Source organism: Mustela nivalis (assembly GCF_964662115.1).
Source record: "Mustela nivalis genome assembly, chromosome: 10".
NCBI lineage: Eukaryota > Metazoa > Chordata > Mammalia > Carnivora > Mustelidae > Mustela > Mustela nivalis.
The window spans coordinates 62,449,061-62,473,279 of NC_139029.1; the positions used below are offsets into that span (position 1 = coordinate 62,449,061).

The window sequence follows — 24,219 nt, forward strand, 5'->3', positions numbered from 1 at the left end:
GTAACAAGTTCACATTAAGATTTAACAGGCATCAAATACATAATCTCCAAAATGTAGCAAGTAATCCTATGTTATCAAATATAACAGCTTATAACAGTGATTTTTAGAATTTTGCAGAACTTCTTTAATTAAAAAAATTATCTAAAACATTTCTATATGATAAAAGAGATCAATGCAAAGCTGCTTGGTTGATATGTGAGTTCCAAGCCCAGTCTACTTAGACTCCCTTTCATTCTGAAGCTCCATGAAGGCAGAGACAGTACCTGTCTCCTTCACTAGGATAGAGCCAGTGGCTGGCACTTAGCCCAAACTCAAAAAATGTTTATGAATAAAAGAACAGGGTATAAATTAATGAAACAGGGTAAGTCATAGATGCTCAGTAATTATCCAATATAGAATCACTAGTTCAAGCTTTTTTTATTATGTCTACTTTCAATAGCAACTTCAAAGTAGATTTATTTAAGGATACAAGAAGCACAGAAAAGCCAGGGGAAAAAAACTGAACTAAAGTTCAAGAAACCACATCAAAACACTGTACTAGGGCACCTGGGTGGCTTAGTCAGTAAAGCGTCTTCCTTCAGCTCAGGTCATGATCCCAGGATCTGGGATCAAGCCCAGAATCAGGCTCCCAGCTCTGCAGGGAGCTTACTTCTCCCTCTGCCTCTGCCCTTCCCTTTGCTTGTGTTTTCTCTTTTGCTCACTCTCTCAAGTAAATAGATAAAATCTTTAAAAAAAACAAACAAACACTGTACAAGAAGTTGAAGGATGGACAAAAAAAAATTCTCCCAAGAATGCCCTATTACTCTTAGTAAGTTCAAAAAAAGCAGACTACAATAAATGGTAGACAAGAGAAATAAAGCTCTGAAAAACTTATTTATCTTACTTAAATTCCAACAGGGAAGAACTATGGGAATATTCCTGGAGGAGGGAGGATCTGATTTGACACCAGAAGTATAGGTAGAATTTCAGTGGATGAATCTAAAAAAGTACATTTCTGGTAGAGAAAAGAGCATGAGCAAATGAATGAAAGTAACAAGTTAAACAGGCTAAAGTTTAGGCCTCCTACAGTAAAAAAGAGAGAGAGATACTATAGAGGGAGATTCAAAACAGTTTAAAAGGCTACTGTTCAAAGTAAGAAACAAGATCCTGACAGTACAGGGAATAAAGGACTTCACTTATCAATTAAGCATACCTATGTGCTTTAATCAAATCAAGGAAATACTTACAAGGTCATTCATATTCGTTTGGCTAGCTGGATTAATTTCTTCCAAAAATTCCAAGACATAAAATGTGTATCTATCCATAAGGTGGACTCCAATTGCAGGATCAGGTTGATGCTATGAAAAAACAAAGCATATACAATGGCATATTATTCAGCCAGAAAGAAAAGAAAAGAAAAGAAAAGAGAAAGAAAAGAAAGGAAAGAAAGAAATCTTGCCATTGTGGCAACATGGATGGATCTTGAGGTCATTATACTAAATGAAATACATCAGAGAAAGACAAATACCATATGATCTCCATTATATGTGTAATCTAAAAACAATGACAAGAACAAAAACCAACCTTATAGATAACAGAGAACAAACGGTGGTTGCCAAAGATGAGAGGCGGAGGGTAGACCAAATGGGTGAAGGGAGCCAAAGGGACAAACTCCAGTTATAAAATAAATAAGACATGGGATATAATGTATAGCATGGTGGCTATAGTTAATAATACAGTACTGCACATTTAAAAGTTACTAAGGAAGTACACCTTAAAAGTTCTCATCACAAGAAAGTAAAATTCTTTAACTATGTATGGTGCCTTTTTTTTTTTGCTCTGATGATAAATGCTAACTAGACTTAATATGATTATTTTGCAATATATACAAATATTGAATCATTATGTTGTACAGCTGAAACTAACACAATATTATAGTAAATTATACATTTTTATAATTATTTTATAATTCTTTTAAAAGCAAAGCAGAAAAAAAGAAGTATATGTCAAACAACATCATTATAAGAAAATGTTTTAAAAGCAATCAAAATTTCCTTCTGAGGTATTAAAATGTCTAAGAATAATGTGTATATATATATATATATATATATATATATTCATAAAGCACATAAGTGATTTCCAAAATAGCTACATATTCCAAAGACAATGCAGTTTACAAATGGGAAATATGCACCTACCGAGAGTGAATCTTCTCCCACTTGGCTACTAGCTAAAGCCATTATGTTAGGAGAATAGAATCGTTCATACATGGATGCTCCTTGACAAGTATCAATAATAAACAGTAACTCGTTGTAGCTGAAAGAAAAGTGGTACTATCTTTAACATGAATAATGCTGTTAATCAAGCATTAACTAATATTTTTACATTACTTGCATAACATAAGATGTTTAAGTCATATCTTAGTCATTTTATTAGTTAAAAATTTGCAAGTTTTCAGAATTTCCAACACAAATTTGACATTAGAAATATTAAAGCTAAAATCTTGTCCAAGGAAACAACCTCAACAGGTTGTACCACATAGTGGCTGCCCCAGTTATTTCCCCTTCCCTTATCTTGGCCACATGACTCAGAATCCAAATGAATATTCAATACAAGAAAAATTTATTTGGCACCCAGGCTGTCCTAGAAAATGAGTCAGATTCAGGAAAAAACATACAGGACTTAGTCACCATACTCAAAAAGCTTAAAATCTAACTGGAAAAGAGACACATAAACATTAACCAAATGGAATGTGGTAAGAATCACAAATAGTTACTAGAGCCTATAGCATGTAACCCTTAAGCTGGGGATACAGCAGTCCTTGTCCTCACAGAGCTTAGAGTCTAATAAAGTCAAAGTGCTCTAACAGCACTGAGAAAGGAAGAGGGGGGACTGTAAAGAAAGGCAGGTCAGAAAAAGGTGATGCCTGGCCTGGGCAATGAAGGGTAAGTTATTTTAACTAACAAAGAAAGGAACAGCACATTCCAAGAAAGGAATAAGGTTCTACTAAGGGAACTAAATTTGAAAAAGTGTAATTGTTTTAGAAAAGGGGAATAGTACTATATAATGAGAATTTTCAGTAGATTTGGGGAAATGGAGGAAATTAGTTTCAAAAAGGTATGGTAGGGTCAATCTAGGTACTACCTAATATGAAGTACGGATCTCATCCCTGTTAAGTCTGAGGAAGCCAAACAGGGTTTTTTCAAGTGAAAATAACATAATCAGCTATGTATTTTAGAATGAGTTGCCTAGCTGGTGAAAGTAGGGAGCAGATACATTTCTCAAAGGTTTCTCTCAGACACCTGATCTAGGTAAACAGCTAACATTGCACCTAGAAAAGAAAGTGAGCGATCTGGCGCCAAAATATCTAAGCAGATGATAAAAGGAAGAAGTCATATGATGTATTTGTTCTGAGAAAAAAAATCTGTGGATGCCTCTGAGGGTCAGAAACATCTACAGTTTTGAGGGGCAGTACAGTAAAATGACTGGAGCACTTAGGAATGAGTCTTAGTGCTGGACTTACTAATTGTGCAAAATCTGGCAAGTTAATCTATTTATGTCTCAATTTACTCATGTGTGAAAATAGGAATAATAGCAGTATCTACCTCATGGGGTTGTTATTGATATTAAATAAGACAACATATAGAAAACAGTGCCTAGTACCTCGTATATATCCAGTAAATGTAAACTATGAATAAGATAAAACCAGTACCCAGCAAAAGCTTCCCTTCAACATTTCTATTTATTCTGCTTATGCATATAATTCAATATTTACATTTAATTGCAGCAAAGTTGTATACACATTTCTCTTTTCCACTAGATTTTAAACACTGCAAAGGCAGAATATGTATCATATTCCTTTCTGCACCATGTATTAGAAGGTAACCTGTAAGTGGATATTGAAGGTAACCAAGTTAAAAGCATTTCCACTGCTTTATATTCACTTACATTCATAGGACAACTTTCAACTAGAGAGGTGCTTACCATGAATCACTAACAATATGTCATCCTTAATGTGAGTTAGGCTATAAATATTATATTAATCATCATCTCAGCATTTTTTCCAAAGAAGTAATAATGTATTGTTATCATGTGGAGAGTCAGAGAATGTACAAAAAGTAACAGGCTGAATCAGGAAAATAAATATACGTTCACAATCCCCCTACATAAAGGGAAACTTGATGGGTAGTACTCTAATTTCTTCCAAAAACATTGCTAAATAACAGGGAGATAGTCTTAAGAGGTTAATTTGTTTTTATGCTCTTTAATAACACTGAGGTTTCTTCTAAAAATAGTTCAGTAGAAATAACAAACATAGATCTAGTAGAGTAGAAGAAGTTACATTAAATTAAATTAAAATCTCATGAAATAGGATCTACAAATCTACTAACCATGGAAAAACCAGGTACTAATTTATCTTACGAAAAGTAGTCATTTGATGGGGCACCTGGGTGGCTCAGTCATTAAGCATCTGCCTTCGGCTCAGGTCATGATCCCAGGGCTCTGTGATCGAGCCCCACATCAGGCTCCCTGATCAGCAGGAAAAGCCTGTCTCTCTCTCCCACTCCCTCTGCTTGTATTCCCTTTCTCACTGTCTCTCTCTCTCTCTCTGTCAAATAAATATATAAAATCTCAAAAACAAAAAAAAGAAGAAGAAGAAAAGCAGTCATTTGCTAATTACCGTCTTTTTTGCCACATTTGCTCAAAAGCATCTGCAAGTTCTATGTTGGTAATTTCTTCAGAATCTTGAAATTTCAAGAAACCATTTCCACCATGTCCTTGTAGGAAGAGTTAAAAAGATCAAATATATGCATTTTTAAAATGCAAACTACATATATCCAGATATAAACATTTACTTCATTCATGGCAATATTTTAGTATCACTTGTTATTTTTATACTCTAAAATGAAAAGTACTATGAAAACAAAAAATAATTTTCTATTACAACCAATTAAAAATAGAATAATGATTGACTATGCAAAAAATAGCAGATATAATACCTTCATAAATTCTTCTATCATTCCATTCTATAAAAGCACATTTATATTTTTGCACTGGCTCCATTATTATGTCAGAAGTGAGTTTCTATAGATAAATAATTTCTCAAAACCAGGCAAACATTTTGGTGAGAAAGGAGTTGCAAATACTAACTTGGTCCCAATAGTATGCTAGTATTATTCAGAGTATACTTGGAATGCTATACTACTGAAGTGTTGTTCTCACATTTAAATTAAAGTTTTTACTACTATCAACAACTGTCCCATGAGAGCTGACCAGAAGACTGTGACATTTAGAAAGCATGGATATAGCCAGTCTGTCTGGATTCAAATGCTAGCTTTGTCACTTAATGACTGTGTTAACTTAGGCAAGTAACTTCATCTTTCTATGCCTCAGTTTCCCTAGCTGTGAAATAAGAAATATATCAGCACTGTCATTAGCATGCATATAAAGTTCCTTTGTGTGAATTTTTTAAAAAGGTACTTCCCACAGGGCATCAAAGTAGAAAAATCTTTTTCAGTGGCCCCTCTGAATATATCCAGTTCTGTGAACTCAAAAGTGATTAGTAGTTATGTCTCTTTGGGGAAATATGATACTTCTTTCTTCCCTTCCATTAGAACAACTCTATGGCAGGGCACACATTTTACTATATGCAAACATCTACTAGATTGCAGCTCCCACTCAACCCCTAGCCAAACACTTAGGTGCAGTGCACAACCCACATAACTATATACAACAGCACCTAAGTCTTTGGATTGCTGTAATATACACATTGATTTTTATTGATTGCCTGAGGTACAGTAAGCCTCATTAATGGCTAGTGCCATTATCATCTTATTGTAATTGTCAGCCCTCCTACTCTCTTACATGGGTTGGCAAATTTTCTGTAAAGGGCCAGGTAATAAATGTTTTAGACTTATGGGCCACATGGTCTCTGTTGCAACTACTGGAATCTTGCCACTGTAGTGTAAAAACAGCCACAGACAATATGTAAAACAAATGGATACAGCTGGTTCTAATACAACTTTATTTCTAAAACAGACAATCTTCCATGGGCCATAGTTTATCAAATTCTGTCTTTGACTATTGGAGTTTCTTACACACTTGGACTTATCCTTATCTAAGAAGATCCTTAGATTTAGAAAAAAAAATTGTATGTTTAGTTTAGTACATCAGATAAAGCTAAACTATAAGACTGTACTTCATAATATTTGCCACAAAAGCTTGGCATTTTCTTATAACTGTCAGATAAACTAAAGTGAAAATTTTCCTGACTTAGCTCTGCTAAGTTAATTTATAAAGTTTATAAATTCATTGAATCTGAAAAGCTGTAAGTAAATGCAACACGATAGACAAAGAAATGTAAATCGCCAAGTAGAAGTCAGTAACCATCCTGCTGTGTGACATCTACAAACCATTCTGCAAATGTTTTATCATCAGTTGAATGGAATGCCCTCCAAAAACATTTTTAAATACAGTTTGGTCAACATTCATACTTACCGAATACTATCATAAAACACAGCACTGGAAATAAAAAGGTGAAAACCCCATTATCAATGACATCTTGGGAGTTCAAAATGTAAAGAAGGCAATAAATAGCCAAACAAGAAAGTAGTAAGCTAAATGCTCATATAGAAACTACAGATTAACATGGGAGTGAGAGGAGAGCCTAAACCAACCAGGGAGATAAGCAGTGTCTCTCGGCAATTATAATATATATAGCAAGACACTTCTGAAGGAAAAAGGAGGCACTATTACATTAGGATAATAGGTGTAAACTATCACTGTCCCAGGCAACTAGAGATACAGGTCACCATAGACTTGCAGAGGAAAATCAGCAAAGGAGGTGACTCCAGAGCTAAGACTAAAAAGATAAGGAATAATCAGGTAGGCAAAGTGAACTGAGAAGACATCAATAAACAAGGGCAATAGCTTAAGCAAATGTTTGTAGAGAACAGAAACAGTCCTAGAAGAAAATGAAAGAAAGTACAGGAACTAAAATGAAATAAATAAGATCACTAAATATAACATATTATTATACATTATATATTACATCTATAAAATAAATAAATAATAAAAATAACTAATATTATTAAGACTTTATCTCCAGTAGTCCTCAAAGTATAGACAAAAGACCATAACAGCTTATATGTGGGGAACATATTTAAAGTGCAGTTTTATAAGCCCCACCCTGGACCAAACCTAAATCAGAATTTTAAAGACCTGAGTATCTGCATTCAAATAATCCTTATACATACTAAAATTTAAGACTCCATCAACAGGAAATCATTGTAAAGCTTTATGCAGAGGAAGGACAGATTTATAATTTTTACTAACTACTTTAGTAGGATGATTAAAAGGAAACAAAACTGAAGGCAACAAGGCTATAGCAGAGTTATGAAATAAAAGGTGATAAGCTGTACCAGGGTAATAGTAAAAAAAAAAAAAAAAGAGTGAATACATCAAGGGACAGTATAAAATGTTATGCTGTCTCCAATTATTTCAAGCCGTCATATGAGAAAAGAGAACTACAAAACAATTTTAACCAAAATTCATTTAAGGTGTTTAAATATCTTTCCATGAAGATGGATACATATTCTATTTCTAAATACCTAAATTCTCAAATTACCTGTCATATAAATAAGAATATTGCTCCTATCATCAGAAAGAAGACGTTTTGACCGAGGAGTACTAGGCGGGATTCTGCCAGTTAATACCCGTAAAAAATTCTCCACAGTTACCTGGAAAAAAAAGAAGAAATTGGGATGAAACAGAATCAGGGGAAACATGATAATTTTTTTTCCCAAAAATGTTCCTTCTTCTTTCTATATATTATTCAGCATTAAGTGAAATATATTTATTTAAATATATTAAATATATATTTAAATAAATATATTAAATAAAATTAAAATATATTTATTTAAATATATGCCTCAAAGTTAACTTGCTTCCATTAAATATAACTGCTAATAAAACTACCCTGGGAAAAATCAGTTAATTAAATTTAAAACTTCAAACAAGCAAAAATATTGCCTAAAATTTAAAAATTATTGTCTTCATAGGTAATTCTTTGGGAAGATACAAAATAAAGAAACTCATAAATAAATTCAGCAATATTGTAACTATTGCAGTTGAAAGATATATTTATCTTATAATAAATCATAAAAATAAAACCATAAGGATAGTTCCACAAATAATCCCCAAATTGTGTATCTTTGATTTTTCAATGTATTTTATTACTTAAATTTTGTTAAGGGTATCTTCAACATGTAAAAGATTGATCACACTTTAAACCAAATTTCCCACCCTGGAATTTGTTGAACTTTTGGATTCTTTGAAATCATATTTAAAATTATATTACGCAGATCTAAATTTAAAAAGCGGAAAATTTATCTAGCTTTCTTGTTCAACTTTTCCCTAGATCATGAGTATATAAATATGTGCATTTGTATGTGTTTCTGTGCATGTGTACCTAATACTTGGTTTAATTTTTTCCCAGAAAACAGCAAAATGCTAAGTATTTTAATAGGACTTCTTTTTGGTTTATATTTTATGATGACTAAATCAACAAGTAGTCCAACATTCATCCACATTTAATTACTGATCAAACATTTCTGAGTGCCTTCAAATGCAATAGGTACTTGGTAGGCATAAGATACATAAGATATAGGCCATGTCCTCAAGATGCTTACAGGGGGAGGCAATAGATATGACTTTAAAATTGCTTCGAAACAGGTCTGGGTACACAGAAAACATTTACTTTTGGTAAAAGGCGAAAGATTATTGAGGAAGACTTCACCAAAGAAGATTTCAAATTTTAAACATCTTCACTATCTATTAAATTTAAAATAAAGTTTCAAAAGGAAAAATATATAATGCCATTTTTCAAATTTATACTTTAATTTTTAATCATATGCATAAAAACACTGGAAGCATATTAAAAGTGATTACCTCTAAGCAGTGGAGATATGGGTGAGCTTTTTGTTGTTTTAATTTTTCCTCAATATATATACTAAATATACAAAATTTGCAATTTTAGGTCAAATCTGAAAGATAATGTATTTACTGTAAAAAAAAAGTTATGAAACCTCACTAAAATATTCTAACATAAAAGCCAAGATAAAGTTATCCTATCCCAGATACATATATGAAATGTTCACACTGTGTTCGTTTTACTCCTGTATTGTTTCCTTAATATGAACTCCAGAGACAGAATTACATCAAGGCTTCAGTGACAATTATGCACAAAGTTTAAAGAAAATATTATACCATTATTTTAGAGTTTAAAAGTAATGATAACTACATTTCAAAAATGTTGTTAAATCAAACAATGTTACCTCATAACTTCTATAATCCACTTCCACATCATCTCCATACACATTTAGTTCCATATTCTTGTGACTAAACACTGTAGCTGGTTTGGGATTTCTAGGGTTGCATGCCATATCGTCTGCAAGCATCAGAACAATGTGACTAGAAAAAAAAATTCCAGTAAATATGCTATTTCAACCAATAAGTTAAAAGCAGACACATTTTATTAATCATGAGGCAATTATATTTTTTCATTAAAAATAAAATAATTTTTGAGTAGATATTTTAAAAGAGCTTTTTAATTGTTTTCATATTCTGATGTAGTATAAGCTTTAAAGCAAAGAAATTAGAGCAATCTGGCATAAATTTATCCAAAAAACTTGAAGTTACTATCTTAAATTTCTTCCCAACATAGTGTATTTTATGCCATAGAGCAAAGGGAAGCTGAAGGAGTTACACTGTCGTCCCCATTTTTTTTTTTAACTTTAGTAGTATTTGACACTCTTAAGACTTAGAGTCCACATTAACCTATGATATTCCAAAGAAATTAACTTTCAGAATCCCAGGTATGAAAACATGCAAGTGCAAAGGGGGTGCTACAGGAACACACCCCCAGCCCAATTGCTCTTCACTCTCTCCACTCCACCTCCCTAAGAGACTAGATACTGAAATATCTCCCTCCCTGGCTTCCTGCTTCCACTCCTGCCCTCTCTCAGGTCATTTTCCTTATAACTACCAGAGTGATCTTTCTGAAATAAGTCACATCATTAAACTTTCTCACTTAAAATCCTCCAAAGACTCCCCATTATAATTAGGCAAAAACTGAAACTCCTCTCATGGTCTAAAAGGCTTACTTAATGTTAATGTGGCTTCTGTCTAACCTCTCTAACTACAACTCCTACCACCCATGTTCACCGTGCTCCTTCCATACTGGCCTTTCTGTTCCCAGAATATTCTAAGCCTTTCCCAGTTTAGGGGCTACTCACCAAAGAAATTTAGACTTCTCCCAAATCTTCCTGTCATTCCAATCTCAGTTGAGCTACTCCATTCTCATTACATGTTTTATCTTCTACAGGTCTTTTATGAATTTGAAATCCCCATCATCTCCCACCACCACTCCTATTGGAATATAAGCTCTCTGAGGACAGGGTCTTTCTCTATTCTGTTCACTGCCGTATCACTTACACTCAGGTTTAGTAAAGGAGCCTGGCATATAGTAAGTATTCAATAAATATCAGGGGGGTGAATGAAACATTTTCATTTTTGCATATATTTTCTTTTAGAGAAAATTATAAAATTTATCTTAAATACTTCTGATCTTGATCTTACCATTAAAAATGGTGAACATGAATCAGGCAATTCTACCATATATACTTGAGCTTCCCAAACATAAGGGAAAAATTAATGTGGTATACATAATTAGTTTGGCAGGAGATAGCAAGAAGAAAGTGTTCTGCTGCATATGTTCCAAATACATTAAAGTTCAAAACTGAAACATTGTGATTTTTCTTGAAAATTGGCTAGATTTCTATTTTGAGAGGGTTCCAACCCTGCCGCATTCAAAGATCAGATCTTCAGCTGTTACTGATTCATGCTCACAGAATGGTGAAAGTTGCTCCTCTTAAAATGGAAAATACATCTTCTCTTTTTTCATAACTTAAGATGACTAACTTACATTAAGTTATTACCAATCACCTTTTTTGTTAAAAGCCACTATTAAATAAGACTGAACTATCTCTAAATCTCAATTATAAAGGTATTTATTTAAGTTAATTTTAATCTATGAAATTAAATGATCATTCAATATCCATACAATGTCAATGTTATAAAGAAGCATAATTTCAGCTTAAAATTATAAATTCAGGGGTGCCTGGGTGGCTCAGTCGGTTAAGGATCCAACTCTTGGATTTCAGCTCAGGTGATGATCTCAGGGTTGTGGGATCAAGTCCCACATCATCCTGGCTCCTTCCTGGCTCATGCTCAGCGAGGATTCTGCCTAAGATTCTTTCTTTCTTCCTCCACTCCCATTCCTCTCCCTGCTTTCTCTCTCTGTCTTTCTAAAATAAATAAATCAATCCAAAAAAATCATAAATTCAATCAACATCTTTCCTGCAGATAATTTTGAGCCTCCATATAAGTATTATAACCCTCAGTTAACATAACATTTTTAAAAAATCATTTTATTTGTGGATAATTGATTAGAAAAACAGGACTAGAAAAAAACAATTTCAAAGGTTTAGAAGTCCAACTACATATTCTTATCCACTGTTTCTAAAACTTAAGAAATGTTCAGAACTCTTTCCTGGAGGGGAAAAAAAAAATTCTCACTTGGTCCGGGTGTTAAATTATTTGTATAATGAAACTTACATATATAAATGAAAGTTAACTCCTTAGGCTTATGGTTCCTATAAAACTACAAATAAATACAAAATTATAAATCACATTTTAACAAAACTACCAAACTAATAATACTCTAAACACATTAACTCCATTTGAAGGAGGATATTATTTTGATAAAACTAACTGACCACTACTGTATTTAACAGGAGAAAGAGATAACATCAGGCCTGGTACTACACTTCATTTTTTCCTCTGTATTTTGATATCTACACTACAATATAACTCGATAATACAGAAAATGTTCACAAAAGTATGTTGTATAAAATGCAATTCAGAAATTCCTATTATATTACTTGACTTCAGGGATCAGATCTTATATTTAAAACTCTGTCAGTAAACATTCTTTGAACATCAGTTATTATGAAATCTAACTTGTCGACTCCTTAAAGTGTCCTTTTCACTAGAATATCCAGTTAGCATCCCAGCAGTTACTTAAGTTTTTACCGAGTGGATATCAGATCAATCACTGCTGGAATCAAAACCAAAGAAAATAAATCTACATGAAGACATACTACTACATTCCTATAAATAATGACAGCAACTTGCTTTGTATCTTAGTAAAATTAACACAAAATTCCTCAAATATATCCAATTGACATAAAAACGATATTCTTACAGTCTGGCAATCCTATACTACCATGTGTGGTGACTCAACTCTCACACTCTATTCAAGGCCCTGCAAAACCTACATCACACGACAAAGCATATGGCAATATGGCCTTCTCTCAACACAAAACCAAAAGAAAAAGTGAGCACAGAAATTGTATGAAGTTCAAATTGGGTTTGAATCCAAACAATATGTCAGTTGTTTATGTGAGTTTCCACATATTTTATTTTATTTTTATTTTTTAGAGAGAAAGCACAAGCCGGGGGAGGGGAAGAGGGAGAGGTCAAATCTTAAACAGGCCCTGCCCAGTGCTGAGCGGAAGGAGGCCGGGTTTGATCTCACTGCCCTTGAAATCAGACCTGAGCCAAATGCAAGAGTCAGACACTTAAGCAACTAACCGTCCCAGGCCCACTCCACATATTTTAAATCAGGCATTCCTATTAGTTAAAAAAATATGAGGACATCTATGTATATCAACTAATTTGTGTATGATATGTATTTGCTACTTTAAATATACATAATGAGTATTAGTGAAGCATAACTTCTTTCCTCTTTTTTTTTTTTTATAAAGATTTTATTTATTTGACAGACAGAGATCACAAGCAGGCAGATAGGCAGGCAGAGAGAGAGAGAGGAGGAAGCAGGCTCGCTGCTGAGCAGAGAGCCCGATGCGGGACTCGATCCCAGGACCCTGGGATCATGACCTGAGCTGAAGGCAGAGGCTTAACCCTCTGAGCCACCCAGGCGCCCAACTTCTTTCCTCTTATAGATTAAGTATATTCTCTTCCCTTACTACTCTTTGGTTTCTGGTTTAATACCATGATCAAGAATATCCTTACTGTGCTTATATAGATTTTAAGTACAATTAAAATAAAAATGAAATTTTAAACCATCTCAAAAAAGAAGGCATGAAGTACAATTTGAGAAACATGTGGGGGGGAAATGGTCTAAAATAAATATATTCCATTATGTTTGCCAAACATTAAAGGAACAGATAAACCCTGCATCAAGGCTGCTAGGCCATTCTTTTACTCACCTCCCTAAAGTTCTTCCTTGACCCAATCAGGAACCAGCAATCAATGGGTTAAAAAAAAACCCATTTTAAATAGATGAGTAATCTTTCACTTCCCTACACCATTAGAGCGTGACATTTCAAAAAGTGTAACTCTTCATTTATTAATAGGCTGGTATTACCTTAATAAAAATTTTTCACTGAATTAAATTTAAATAAATTACTGCGTTGGTAAAAATGTTTTTTAAATGTTCACTTAAAACTGCTATCCATTCTATAGCCATGCTACCAATCAGATAATTCAACCTGAGAGCATCTTTATTTCCTAGAACTAGTATCACCAGCTTTATCATCAGTAATATCAACATCCCAATGTAGAATAGTAGCTGAAATTAAGGCAGCAGGAGATCTGAGAATCACAGGGATCTTTAATGGTCTCTTAAATATTTGGGTTTCTGCTCATAGGTGCTGCTTCCCCCTACCCCCTGACATAAATTATTCAGATACTCTGTAGATTATTGCTTCTGTAGCAAAGCAGTGACTATAGGACCAAGCAAATTTAACAAATTTTGTTGTAAAATCATTTGCTTGATGCCAGAATAATTTACTTTTAGGCTTTTCTCCTCCTTTTCTTCCATGTCTTGAGGAATATCCAAGTTAATAAACCTCATCACCAATGTGCTGTGAAACTAATCATAACAAATCTGCTAGCCACAGGTTCTAGACCATTAGGATTTTCTGAATTACTTTCAATTTGCCAAATGTCAAACAAGTGGCATTACTAGACTCAAAAATAAAGCTCAAAAACTGCATTGCAGAGACAGGAAATCAACAGCAGCAGACATGTCACATGAGGGTAGATCTAGCTAGTATAATTATCTCATACATTATTTCCAAGATGTGTATTATTATTTCCCTATTTTACAGGTTATGAAACTTAGGCACACAGAAGTTAAGTAACATGTCTCAGGTCACAAAGCTAGTAAATAGTAGTTAGGATTCCAACCCACTTGGTTTGACATGATCATTTATTTGCTTTTAACAATCCTGTATTGGGGCGCCTGGGTGGCTCAGTGGGTTAAAGCCTCTGCCTTCAGTTCAGGTCATTATCCCAGGGTTTTGAGATCGAGCCCTGCATCAGGCTGTCTGCTTGGTGGGGAGCCTGCTTCCCCCCCCCCCCCTGTCTCTGCCTGCCTCTGTGCCTACTTGTGATCTCTGTCAAATAAATAAATAAAATCTTAAAAAAAAAAAAAAAGAAAGAAAGAAAGAAAGAAAGAAAGAAAGAAAAAGAAAAACAATCCTGTATTACCTTAAGTTACTTGAACTAGGATTTGGAAGAATATAATCATGTGTTTTGTTTTATACTGATAATTTAATCAACTCAGGTGATTAAGGTAAATGCATGAACTCATTATTGCTGTTCAATATTTATAGCACATAACTGATATAAAATAGGCCCTTGAAATTCTAAATGGAACCATCTAGAGACCTTAGCAAATTTTCAATTAAAGAATAGCATTAGAGCATAAAATTTCTCCTTTAAGTACAGTAAAGTATAACTCGAAATTTTAAGTACCCACTTGAATTCAAAAATTGGAGAACAGAACTTCGGAGAGGTACAGGGGTTCATGTTCTACAGTCTCCAATCAATTCCCAAAAGCCCCTGACTCTTTTCTACAAAAAGGCAATGGGATTACATCCTGCTGCTGGCCCTTCCCTCACCAGGTCTTTTCTACCACTAAACCTCACATTGTCACTCTCAATCATCTGCACCTACATCTGTAGCCTATATCTAAGCTTTCACTGCTCCATCTCTGCTTCCAAACACTCCCCAATCTTAACCACTCTTCCTATATGGGGGAGGAGGCAAACAGCAGAGATGCTTCACCAACACCCTTCTCCTTTCCCATAGCAAGTTTTTGTTTTTGTTTTTGTTTTTCATCTTTTCCCATTTTCCCTTGCTCAACTTCCCACTAACTAGTTTACTGACTTACTCAAGCACACCAGCCTCAAGGCTTGGAATTCAAATCTGTACATTTTATTACCCAAATTATAAGTTACTGTACTTCTGAACCATTATGGATGCCTCACAGAAATGGTCAACAGCCAGGGCACCTGGGTGGCTCGGTGAGTTAAGCCTCTGCCTTCTGCTCAGGTCATGATCTCAGGGTCCTGCCATCGAGGGCTCTCTGCTCAGTAGGGAGCTTCCCCCCTCCCCCGCCTGCCTGTCTGCCTACTTCTGATCTCTCTCTGTCAAATAAATAAATAAAATCTTTAATAAAAAAAAAGAAAAGAAATAGTCAATAGTCAAATAAAGAATGTTGCATTAATGAATGCCACTGATCAAGCATAATGTATTTTTGTCAAAATACATAGGATAAAATTTTTAAAAATCTTGATATTTTGCATATACTCCATCATAATGGGAATCAATATGTACAGTCTTTCACATATTCTCATGTTTTGTTTTGTTTTTAAAGATTTTATTTATTTATTTGACAGACAGAGATCACAAGTAGGCAGAGAGAGGCAGGCAGAGAGAGAGAGAGGAGAAAGCAGGCTCTCCACTGAGCAGAAAACCCAATGCGGGGCTCGATCTCAGGACCATAAGATCATGACCTGAGCCGAAGGCAGAGGCTTTAACCCACTGAGCCACCCAGGCACCCCCATATTCTCATGCCTAATAGAAATTTTACTTTTCTTATTTTTCTGTAATGATCTGCACTGATATAATCATGTCTCCCATGATTCCCATAATCATGTCTCCCAATTCAACCACTTCACATCAAGTACCTTGGAGTCTTGCTTAACCCCCAGTAGATTTTAACAGTCTATATGTAAAATTTTCAGAATGCTATAAGCACTCTCCTAATACCTGATCACAACACCTGAATTGCATATTTTGACTAGCAAATACCCACAATATGTCTTCTCTGGTATACTTCCATTCTCAAATAACAAAAAAAAAAAAAAAAAAAAAATCAAAAGGTCCTCTTAACTTTCTCTGGACATTAAGTAAGAGTCAGATATTCTTTTCATCAAGAGAAGCTGGAGGCTGGGCGCCTGGGTGGCTCAGCTGGTTGAGCAACTGCCTTCAGCTCAGGTCATGATCCTGGAGTCCTAGGATCAGTCCCACATCAGGCTCCCTGCTCAGCAGGGGGTCTGCTTCTCCCTCTGACCTTCCTCCTCTTATGCTTGCTCTCTTTCATTCTCTCTCTTTCTCAAATAAATAAATAAAATCTTTTAAAAGAGAGAGAGAGAATTTGGAAGCTTGTGCTTCTGAGGTATCAGTTTTATCATTTTTTAAAAAAATCTGTTTGCCAAAGGATAGACCAAACACCAGTGAAGAATATTTTGCTACCACCTTGCCTTTCGATTTCATCATAAGAATCAACTTGGACAAAAATTAAAGAAGAAAAATATAAAAAGAGTAATTAACTGAAAGATAATAATAAATCTCAATTGAATGTAATTCAACAATGTGTTTTCTTAAAAGCAATAATGTTCACTGAAATGAATTTGATTCCGTATTAAATTGTACAACCACTTACTACAGTATTTTATCCAAATTATCAAATATATTCACATTTTAATAAAATTATCAAAAAATAAGAGTATAAGTTATGGAAAAATGGAAATAAGGTTAAGATTACAGAATGAACCACTGTACTTCATTTCTTGAGAGTAAAAAAGAAAACGGATTTAAATTCAGAAGAGCTATGTCAAACAGCATGGTAGAACTTCCAGAAACAAATTTGAACACGGATTTTTAGTAGACAAGCAAATTAAAAACAAAAGGGGAAGGTAGAATTCTGAGTAAGGAACTTTTAAAATTTCTTCCAGTTCTAACACAGAAGTGATGATTACTAGTATTTAAAATGTAGTCACAATATGCTATAGGTAATGGGGTAGGGACAAGATGGTGGAAACAAGTAGACTGTAACAGGCACTGTGCCGCAGTCCTATCAGATACTTCATCCTCACTAAATCACAACAATCCTGAAGATTATGACTGTCTTCATTCTAAAGATAAGGAAATTCACTGAGGTCACACCACTTGCCCAAAGTTACAAGGCTGGTAAGCAGAGGAGTTGAGATTTTATTTCCAAGCCCATACACTTTCCATCTATTGCTGCATTCTTTGGCACAATGGAATACCCTGGCTTTTACTCCACTCCCAAGTAATGAGCAAAGTCAAGCAACAACAACAATAAGTATAGTAATTTCTATACTCACATCAACAAATATTAAACGGACATCACTTTTCCTCATAAGAATCATAACTTAGTATTTCTATTTTCCATGGCTCTATGAAACTTATGTTCAAACTTCATTACAAACATTTTTAAAATTTTAAATGAATTATTTAATTATAGACCTATGGATTTTAAGTCTGTTTTCACCTTTAAAAACTGGGAAAAATCTCCCCCAAATCTTTTTAAAATTACAATAAATATGATTTAAAAAGCCTGGGCACTGGAAAGTTCTAATTTCAACTCTTTCTCAAAACCCAGTACGAGCCCAGTGCCCCAAGGAGACTTGCACAGCCTCCCCTGCACCTGGCCACCACGGACGCCCTGTCCTGTAGCAGTAGCCACTACCACCTGTGTCACTGCCACCTCGGTACCCACTGTAGGATTAAGCTACAATCTTCAATGAGTAAGTATATTCTTTTCTACCATCACACATTTATGAAGTTTCCAAAGGACAGAAAAAATTACTGCCAAGCACAGTGTGACTTTTATGAGGGCAAGAGAACTATAGAAATTCATTAGCACTCTAAGAAGCCACAGAAGAGCAGTTAGCCTGACCACAGAAGTGTTGAATTGAAATCTGCAAAGCATTTTCCACTTCTGACCTAGATGGGGTAAGCCTCAGTGTTCTTCCTTTCCATTGTTCAATATTAGTGGATTGAAGATTTCCTGCCTCTTGTTAGGAGGTTCATTTCATTTCCCATTACTCCAACTATACTCACAGCACTGAGAATTTCAAGTGGAGGTTTCAAGTTTCTTTATATAATTTCTATATGCAATTTTTAAAATTAGTTCATAACTCTAACAAATATTTTTTTTTAAAGATTTTATTTATTTGACAGAGAGAGATCACAAGTAGGCACAGAGGCAGGCAGAGAGAGAGGAGGAAGCAGGCTCCCCGCTGAGCAGAGAGCCCGATGCGGGGCTCGATCCCAGGACCCTGAGATCATGACCCGAGATGAAGGCAGCGGCTTAACCCACTGAGCCACCCAGGCGCCCCTCTAACAAATATTTTAAACTAAATGAACATGACTTAAATGAACTGTTCAACTCCCATGGCGGCTAGCTATACAATATACTTCTTATTATCTACAATCCAACCAAACATAAGAAGTATGGCATTACCACTATAGTAAGAGTATAGAAAGCAATGTATGACACTGCTCTTATGGAAAAGGAAGGTATCCATGTTCTTGAGTTTTGATGAAGCTGTACCACCATCTAACCAGATTACTGATAACTGGATAAGTCTTGCAAAAATCAAATTTTGATAAGAACCTGGTTGTTGTGCTGCTGTTCATTCACTGGTTGCAGGCCATGGGAAAGCTCCAATGCTTATGTGCTTAGGAATGAAACATAAAGGTCCCATACAGATCATAAGACAAAAGCAGCTATGGATCTTTAACATCAAGCAACTTTTGTATTTAGAGAAGTATCACTATAGAATGTGTCTGTGCTGCAGAGACATCAATGGCCAATAAAACTGGGGTGCCTGACGCTACTGTCTTGGAAGTGGAACTTCAGATGGAACCCAATTTGCTGTGCATATTAGCCAAGAAGTTGGCTTGGTGAATAAGTCTAATGAAACTTCTATAGGAATACTGAAAAAAGCAGTTTTATCAGGTTACATGCTGCACAGAACCTCTATGTTTGGGTTACAGCCAACCTTTCTGGAGACTTAACAGTTCAGCAGTTAAAATTTCCTTAACATTTGTACCAGCCGACCTTTCCTGAAATCATGCAGTACAGAGTCTTAAGTCTTTAAATCTATTCCCACGCCAGAATCTTATCAATACATAAGACATATAGACAGATCAGGTACCAAAATATTCAATATAAATAACGCTTGTGTATTTTTAGTATCCTATAGAACCAAAACCTAGAAACTAGGAACATGCTAGATCTTATATGGTTCATTCCTTCAGTCATTTCAAACACTGGAATCAAAGACTACACAGTTATTTGTTTGCTCACTTCATGTTTACATTGCTCACACTCATACTAGTATATATCCAGGTTAACATAACCACTGATTTTTTAGCAAGTTGTACAGTGATTATTTAACGCCTTTTTACAGATCTCACTTTGTACTGCTATGTACTGTTTGTACTATTATGGAAAACCTCTATCTTAAAAACCTGCATTACACAGAAGCACACCTTTAATGCCTCCAGGCAAAAAAGCCTTATAGTTAATTTAATGGTTGCACTCTTGGGTGCAACTTAACAGAGAAAACCTAAAAAAGGAATAAGAGAAGGTTATTCAATATTTCTAGTATGATACGATCTTTGTCTTATGCAGAATATGTTCTTTAATTTAGTAAACATTTTTTAAAGGTAGAGATGATTTATTATTGTAGCTATAATAATTCTTAATCACAAAATTCTTATTATTTTTCTATACCTATTTGAAACTGTTTACCAGTTGTATTTTTTTTTTTAAAGATTTTATTTATTTATTTGACAGAGTGAGATCATAAGCAGGCAGAGAGGCAGGCAGAGAGAGAGGAGGAAGCAGGCTCCCTGCTGAGCAGAGAGCCCGATGCGGGGCTCGATCCCAGGACTCTGAGATCATGACCTGAGCCGAAGGCAGCGGCTTAACCCACTGAGCCACCCAGGCGCCACCTACCAGTTGTATTTTTATTAAAGTATGCCTTTTTTCCTTCTCTTCCTAACCTCCCTTGCAAAAAAAAGAAGTAGGTTTCAGCTAGTAGAATTGAGCATTTAATTTTTATATGCTTTTGAGCTGTGTAACTCAGTATTTAGATACTTGATAATTTTTTATATAATTGATAAAACAGTGATGTGTATTGATGTTAGTTCAACCATATACTTATGTTATCTTGTAATGTGTAGTTACAGGTCCATGAAAGAAATAGTTTGTCAGGGTTCACCAGCTTGTAAAAACCCAGTGTGGAAGCTAAACATCTAAATAAATAGTGAAATGCAAAAAAAAAAAAAAAAAAAAAAAAAAGACAATATCTGAACTACTTTCCTAAGAACAATCTACTAAACAAAAATCTTATTTGTATAGAAAAGCTAACATTTGAATATCTATTTTATCAAATGTAACATTATAAACAGAATTCAATGAAAGGCAGGAAATTAAGTTGGGTTTTATTTCGCCAGGATAAAACCTAAAACATATTTGTTAGAACAAAATCCCTATTAAGGTATTATTTGATTGTCCTTTGCATCTAATACAGAGGAAAAAAACTGACATTTTAGGTAAATTAAGTTCTGATTAATAAGGGTTTTACTTTCTAAATAACAACTGAATTTCAAGATTGGAAGCCTTGGGCATGGATATAATGTTAAATGAAAGATAACAGGTGGGCGTTAAGGATTTAATGTCAGGATACTTTTTACTGAAATGAGTAACCTCCTGCTTATGCTCAGGTCAAATCCTTAGAAACTAATATAAAAATATATGAGATATCTTTTCTCCAAAGAAATCAAATTATGTCCACAAATGTTAATTTCACTTACCTTTTTAACACTTCAGAAAGAGTCAGATATAACGTGACAGAGAATTACTTTTTTTAATCAATTCTCCATTAGAATACTCAGAACTTTCTTAGAAATACTTATTATTACCACCACTTTCCATGGTGAAATGTCAAGTTTAGTATGACTTATTTTGTGGTCACTCCCATTGCTACCACCCAAACACTTACGTTTTTTCTTGGAGGCCACAGTTTACTCTTCTACACTTTTCTCTTCCTCTATCCCCACTTCAGTTTAAATCATACAAACTAGCAGGTGTATTCTAAACATCACAAACTCTCAACATATATTTATGGGTTGGAAAAGGGAAAAAGGTAAGAAGGAGAAAAGAAGTAGATTAAATTAGTGCATATTCCACCCCAACCCTCCCAGTTGCCTTCCTCCCTATTTCTCAGACCAACCTAGTACCCATCCTCAGTCATACAACCTCAAATGCATCAGGCATTTTATTGGTTCCCCCCAATTTTTCAATCTACTTTAGAAAACATCAGTGTAATAAATGGAAGGGTTGGGGCGCCTGGGTGGCTCAGTGGATTAAGCCGCTGCCTTCGGCTCAGGTCATGATCTCAGGGTCCTGGGATCGGGTCCCGCGTCGGGCTCTCTGCTCAGCAGGGAGCTTGCTTCCCTCTCTCTCTCTCTCTGGCTGCCTCTCTGTCTACTTGTGATTTCTCTCTGTCAAATAAATAAATCTTTAAAAAAAAAATAAAATAAATGGAAGGGTCAATAAAGATACATTAAAACACCTCTCAGTCTATGCTCCCTTTCTCCTTCATTCTAAGTCAACATCCTCCAGTCACTTTTCCTACTTCCTTGCTTCCCATTAACTCTTCAAACTATTATAATCCTAATTCTACTCATCTAACTCATTAGGAACTGAGTGCACCTCTTACATGGCATTATTTTTTTGGCCAGCTCTTCTTGGGTTTCATGATTCCTCACTTTTCCAGTTTTCCAAACACTCCTATCTATCACACCACTTGTCTTCTTGATAGGATCCATTGGACATTCAAGATGACCACACTTGGCATCAAATTCAGTTAGAAGAAGAAAGAACAGGAAACATTTGCTAGTAAAGCAGGTAGACTTAAAAGATGGCCCTAAAAGATACCCATGTCCTAATCCCCAGAAACTGTGAATACATTAACTTTAAAGATAAAAGCAACTTTGCAGATGTGATTAAGTTAGGGATCTTGAGATGGGGAGGTTACCCTGAAGTATCTGGGTAAACCCATGTAATCACTGGGGTCCCTATAAGAGAGAGGCAAGAGAATCAGAGTCAGCAAAGGTAATGTGACAGCAGAAACAGACAACAGAACCATCATTAAAGATATTATGCTGATGGCTTTCAAAATGGAGAACAGGGCCATGAGCCAAGGAAAACAAGCACCCTCTAGAAGCTGGAAAATATAAGGAAACAAATTTTCCCCTAGAGCTTTAAGAAGGAACCACAGATCTGATGACACATTTTGGACTTCTGATGTCCAAAACTAATGTGCATTATTTTAAGCCATTAAATTTGTGGCTATTTGTGACAGCAGCAAAATATTAAAACTGCTAGACATTCCTCTTCCATTAGAGTACCCCCACGACAATCTATGGCAATATACGTAACTGTCCAGGACTTTCTCTTTCAAGTCTGAGGCTGTAGCTAACAGCATGGCACAAGTGTATATGTGTATGTGATCCTCCCAAGCTATTCTTTTTGGTGCCTCAGATAGTAACTCAAGGATGAGGTAGTGAGACTTATACGGGAGGGCAGAATATCCACTTTGGCTTAGAAACCTCACACCCAGTTAGAGTCAACATCTTATGCAATACCTCCATAGACATACTTTTCAGGGTCCCTCCAAGGAACAAACCCAGTTAGAAAACTCCTCCCACTCAGAAAAGCCCAAAGGTATGGCCTTTTCAAGTACTTGTGATTGATTCATTGATTGACTGATTTATCCCAGTCCACTTACAGTTATCTAATCAATTTTACCAAAAGCAATGTTGCCTACCTTTTTATATCCAACAGAATAGAGTTATAAAATGAACAAAAGTCAATTTTTTTTTATATTAGAAAAGGGCTTTGTTATAAACCCTTTATCCACACCCTATTATGTACTCTAGTTAGGCTCTCTTATTTGTAATGAATCACTCAAACTAGTTCAAAGAAGGAAGACGAATTATTAGCATGGCATATAATTCAATGAAAATTCAAGAATAAAGCCTTACAGAGACCAGATAGTTTGAGACTGCAATAATAAAAACCTGTGAAATGTTATAGATCCCAGTGTTTTGCCACTCAAGTGACTCAGCTCTTCTACACGCATCTGCTTCTTTCTCCTTTTCTTACTAAGAAGCGTATTACACCTGCCTGGTTTGAATAGGCAACTCGTAACTCAAAATGGCTCAAATTACAAACCTGTACCCTTTTATGACCTTTCTTATGTTAATGAAGACTGTCACAGTAAAACTAGTATTCAGGATCATTAAATTAATGCCAAGTCAGTTGATGCTAGGCCAATGCAATAATCAGAAAAAAATGACAGGCTGATTCATGAAATTGTGGAATGATGCAAGGGAGCTGGGAATTACTCCCAGCTGAACTGATGAACCACCAAAATTCACCCCATATAGGTCTTCTTCTTCCATCTCATAAAAAAGGGCACTAAGGTTGAGAGAGATTAAATAGTTTGTCCACGATCAACAAACTACCAGGGACTTTTACAGGCCCTTCCAAGGTTTGCGTAAGGCCTGATGATACAGTAGGAAATAAAACATGTAAACAGAAATTTCAGGCACAGCAAGAAATTGCCTGGATAGTAGGCAGAACTTCTGAATGACAGACAAGATGGCCCTTCCGCTGGTGATGGTTCTGGATTCCTCTGACCTGGATGGTTTCTCACACTTCGCAGGCTGCACGAACTACCAAATTCAGGATCGCCATGGTAACAAACAAGTAGAGGAAAGCTGTAGCCACTTACTCATATTCTTATCTCACATATACTTTGCATTGCTTCTTTGTTGGTCTGGTAGTTATCTGAAGCAAAAGCAATGTAAGTCATCATTCCTGCCTACTTCTGAACTTAGATCAGACTTTGTAGTCTGGCCTGACTCTAGAGTTTGTACTTTTTTTTTTTTTTTTAACCTCACCACGCTGTACATTAC

At 35.1% G+C, this 24,219-nt stretch overlaps 1 protein-coding gene across 1 annotated transcript in view; it reads right to left on the reverse strand.

Moving 5' to 3' along the window:
- The window catches only part of PIGK (phosphatidylinositol glycan anchor biosynthesis class K), a 132,027-nt gene that overhangs the window by 77,089 nt on the left and 30,719 nt on the right, over positions 1-24,219 (reverse strand). The window contains exons 4-8 of the mRNA XM_082686617.1: positions 9,315-9,450; positions 7,607-7,718; positions 4,661-4,757; positions 2,178-2,295; positions 1,227-1,337 (exon numbers count right to left, since the gene is read on the reverse strand). Of these exons, the coding sequence (XP_082542743.1) occupies positions 1,227-1,337; positions 2,178-2,295; positions 4,661-4,757; positions 7,607-7,718; positions 9,315-9,450 (574 nt within the window). The remainder of the gene's footprint in view (positions 1-1,226; positions 1,338-2,177; positions 2,296-4,660; positions 4,758-7,606; positions 7,719-9,314; positions 9,451-24,219) is intronic.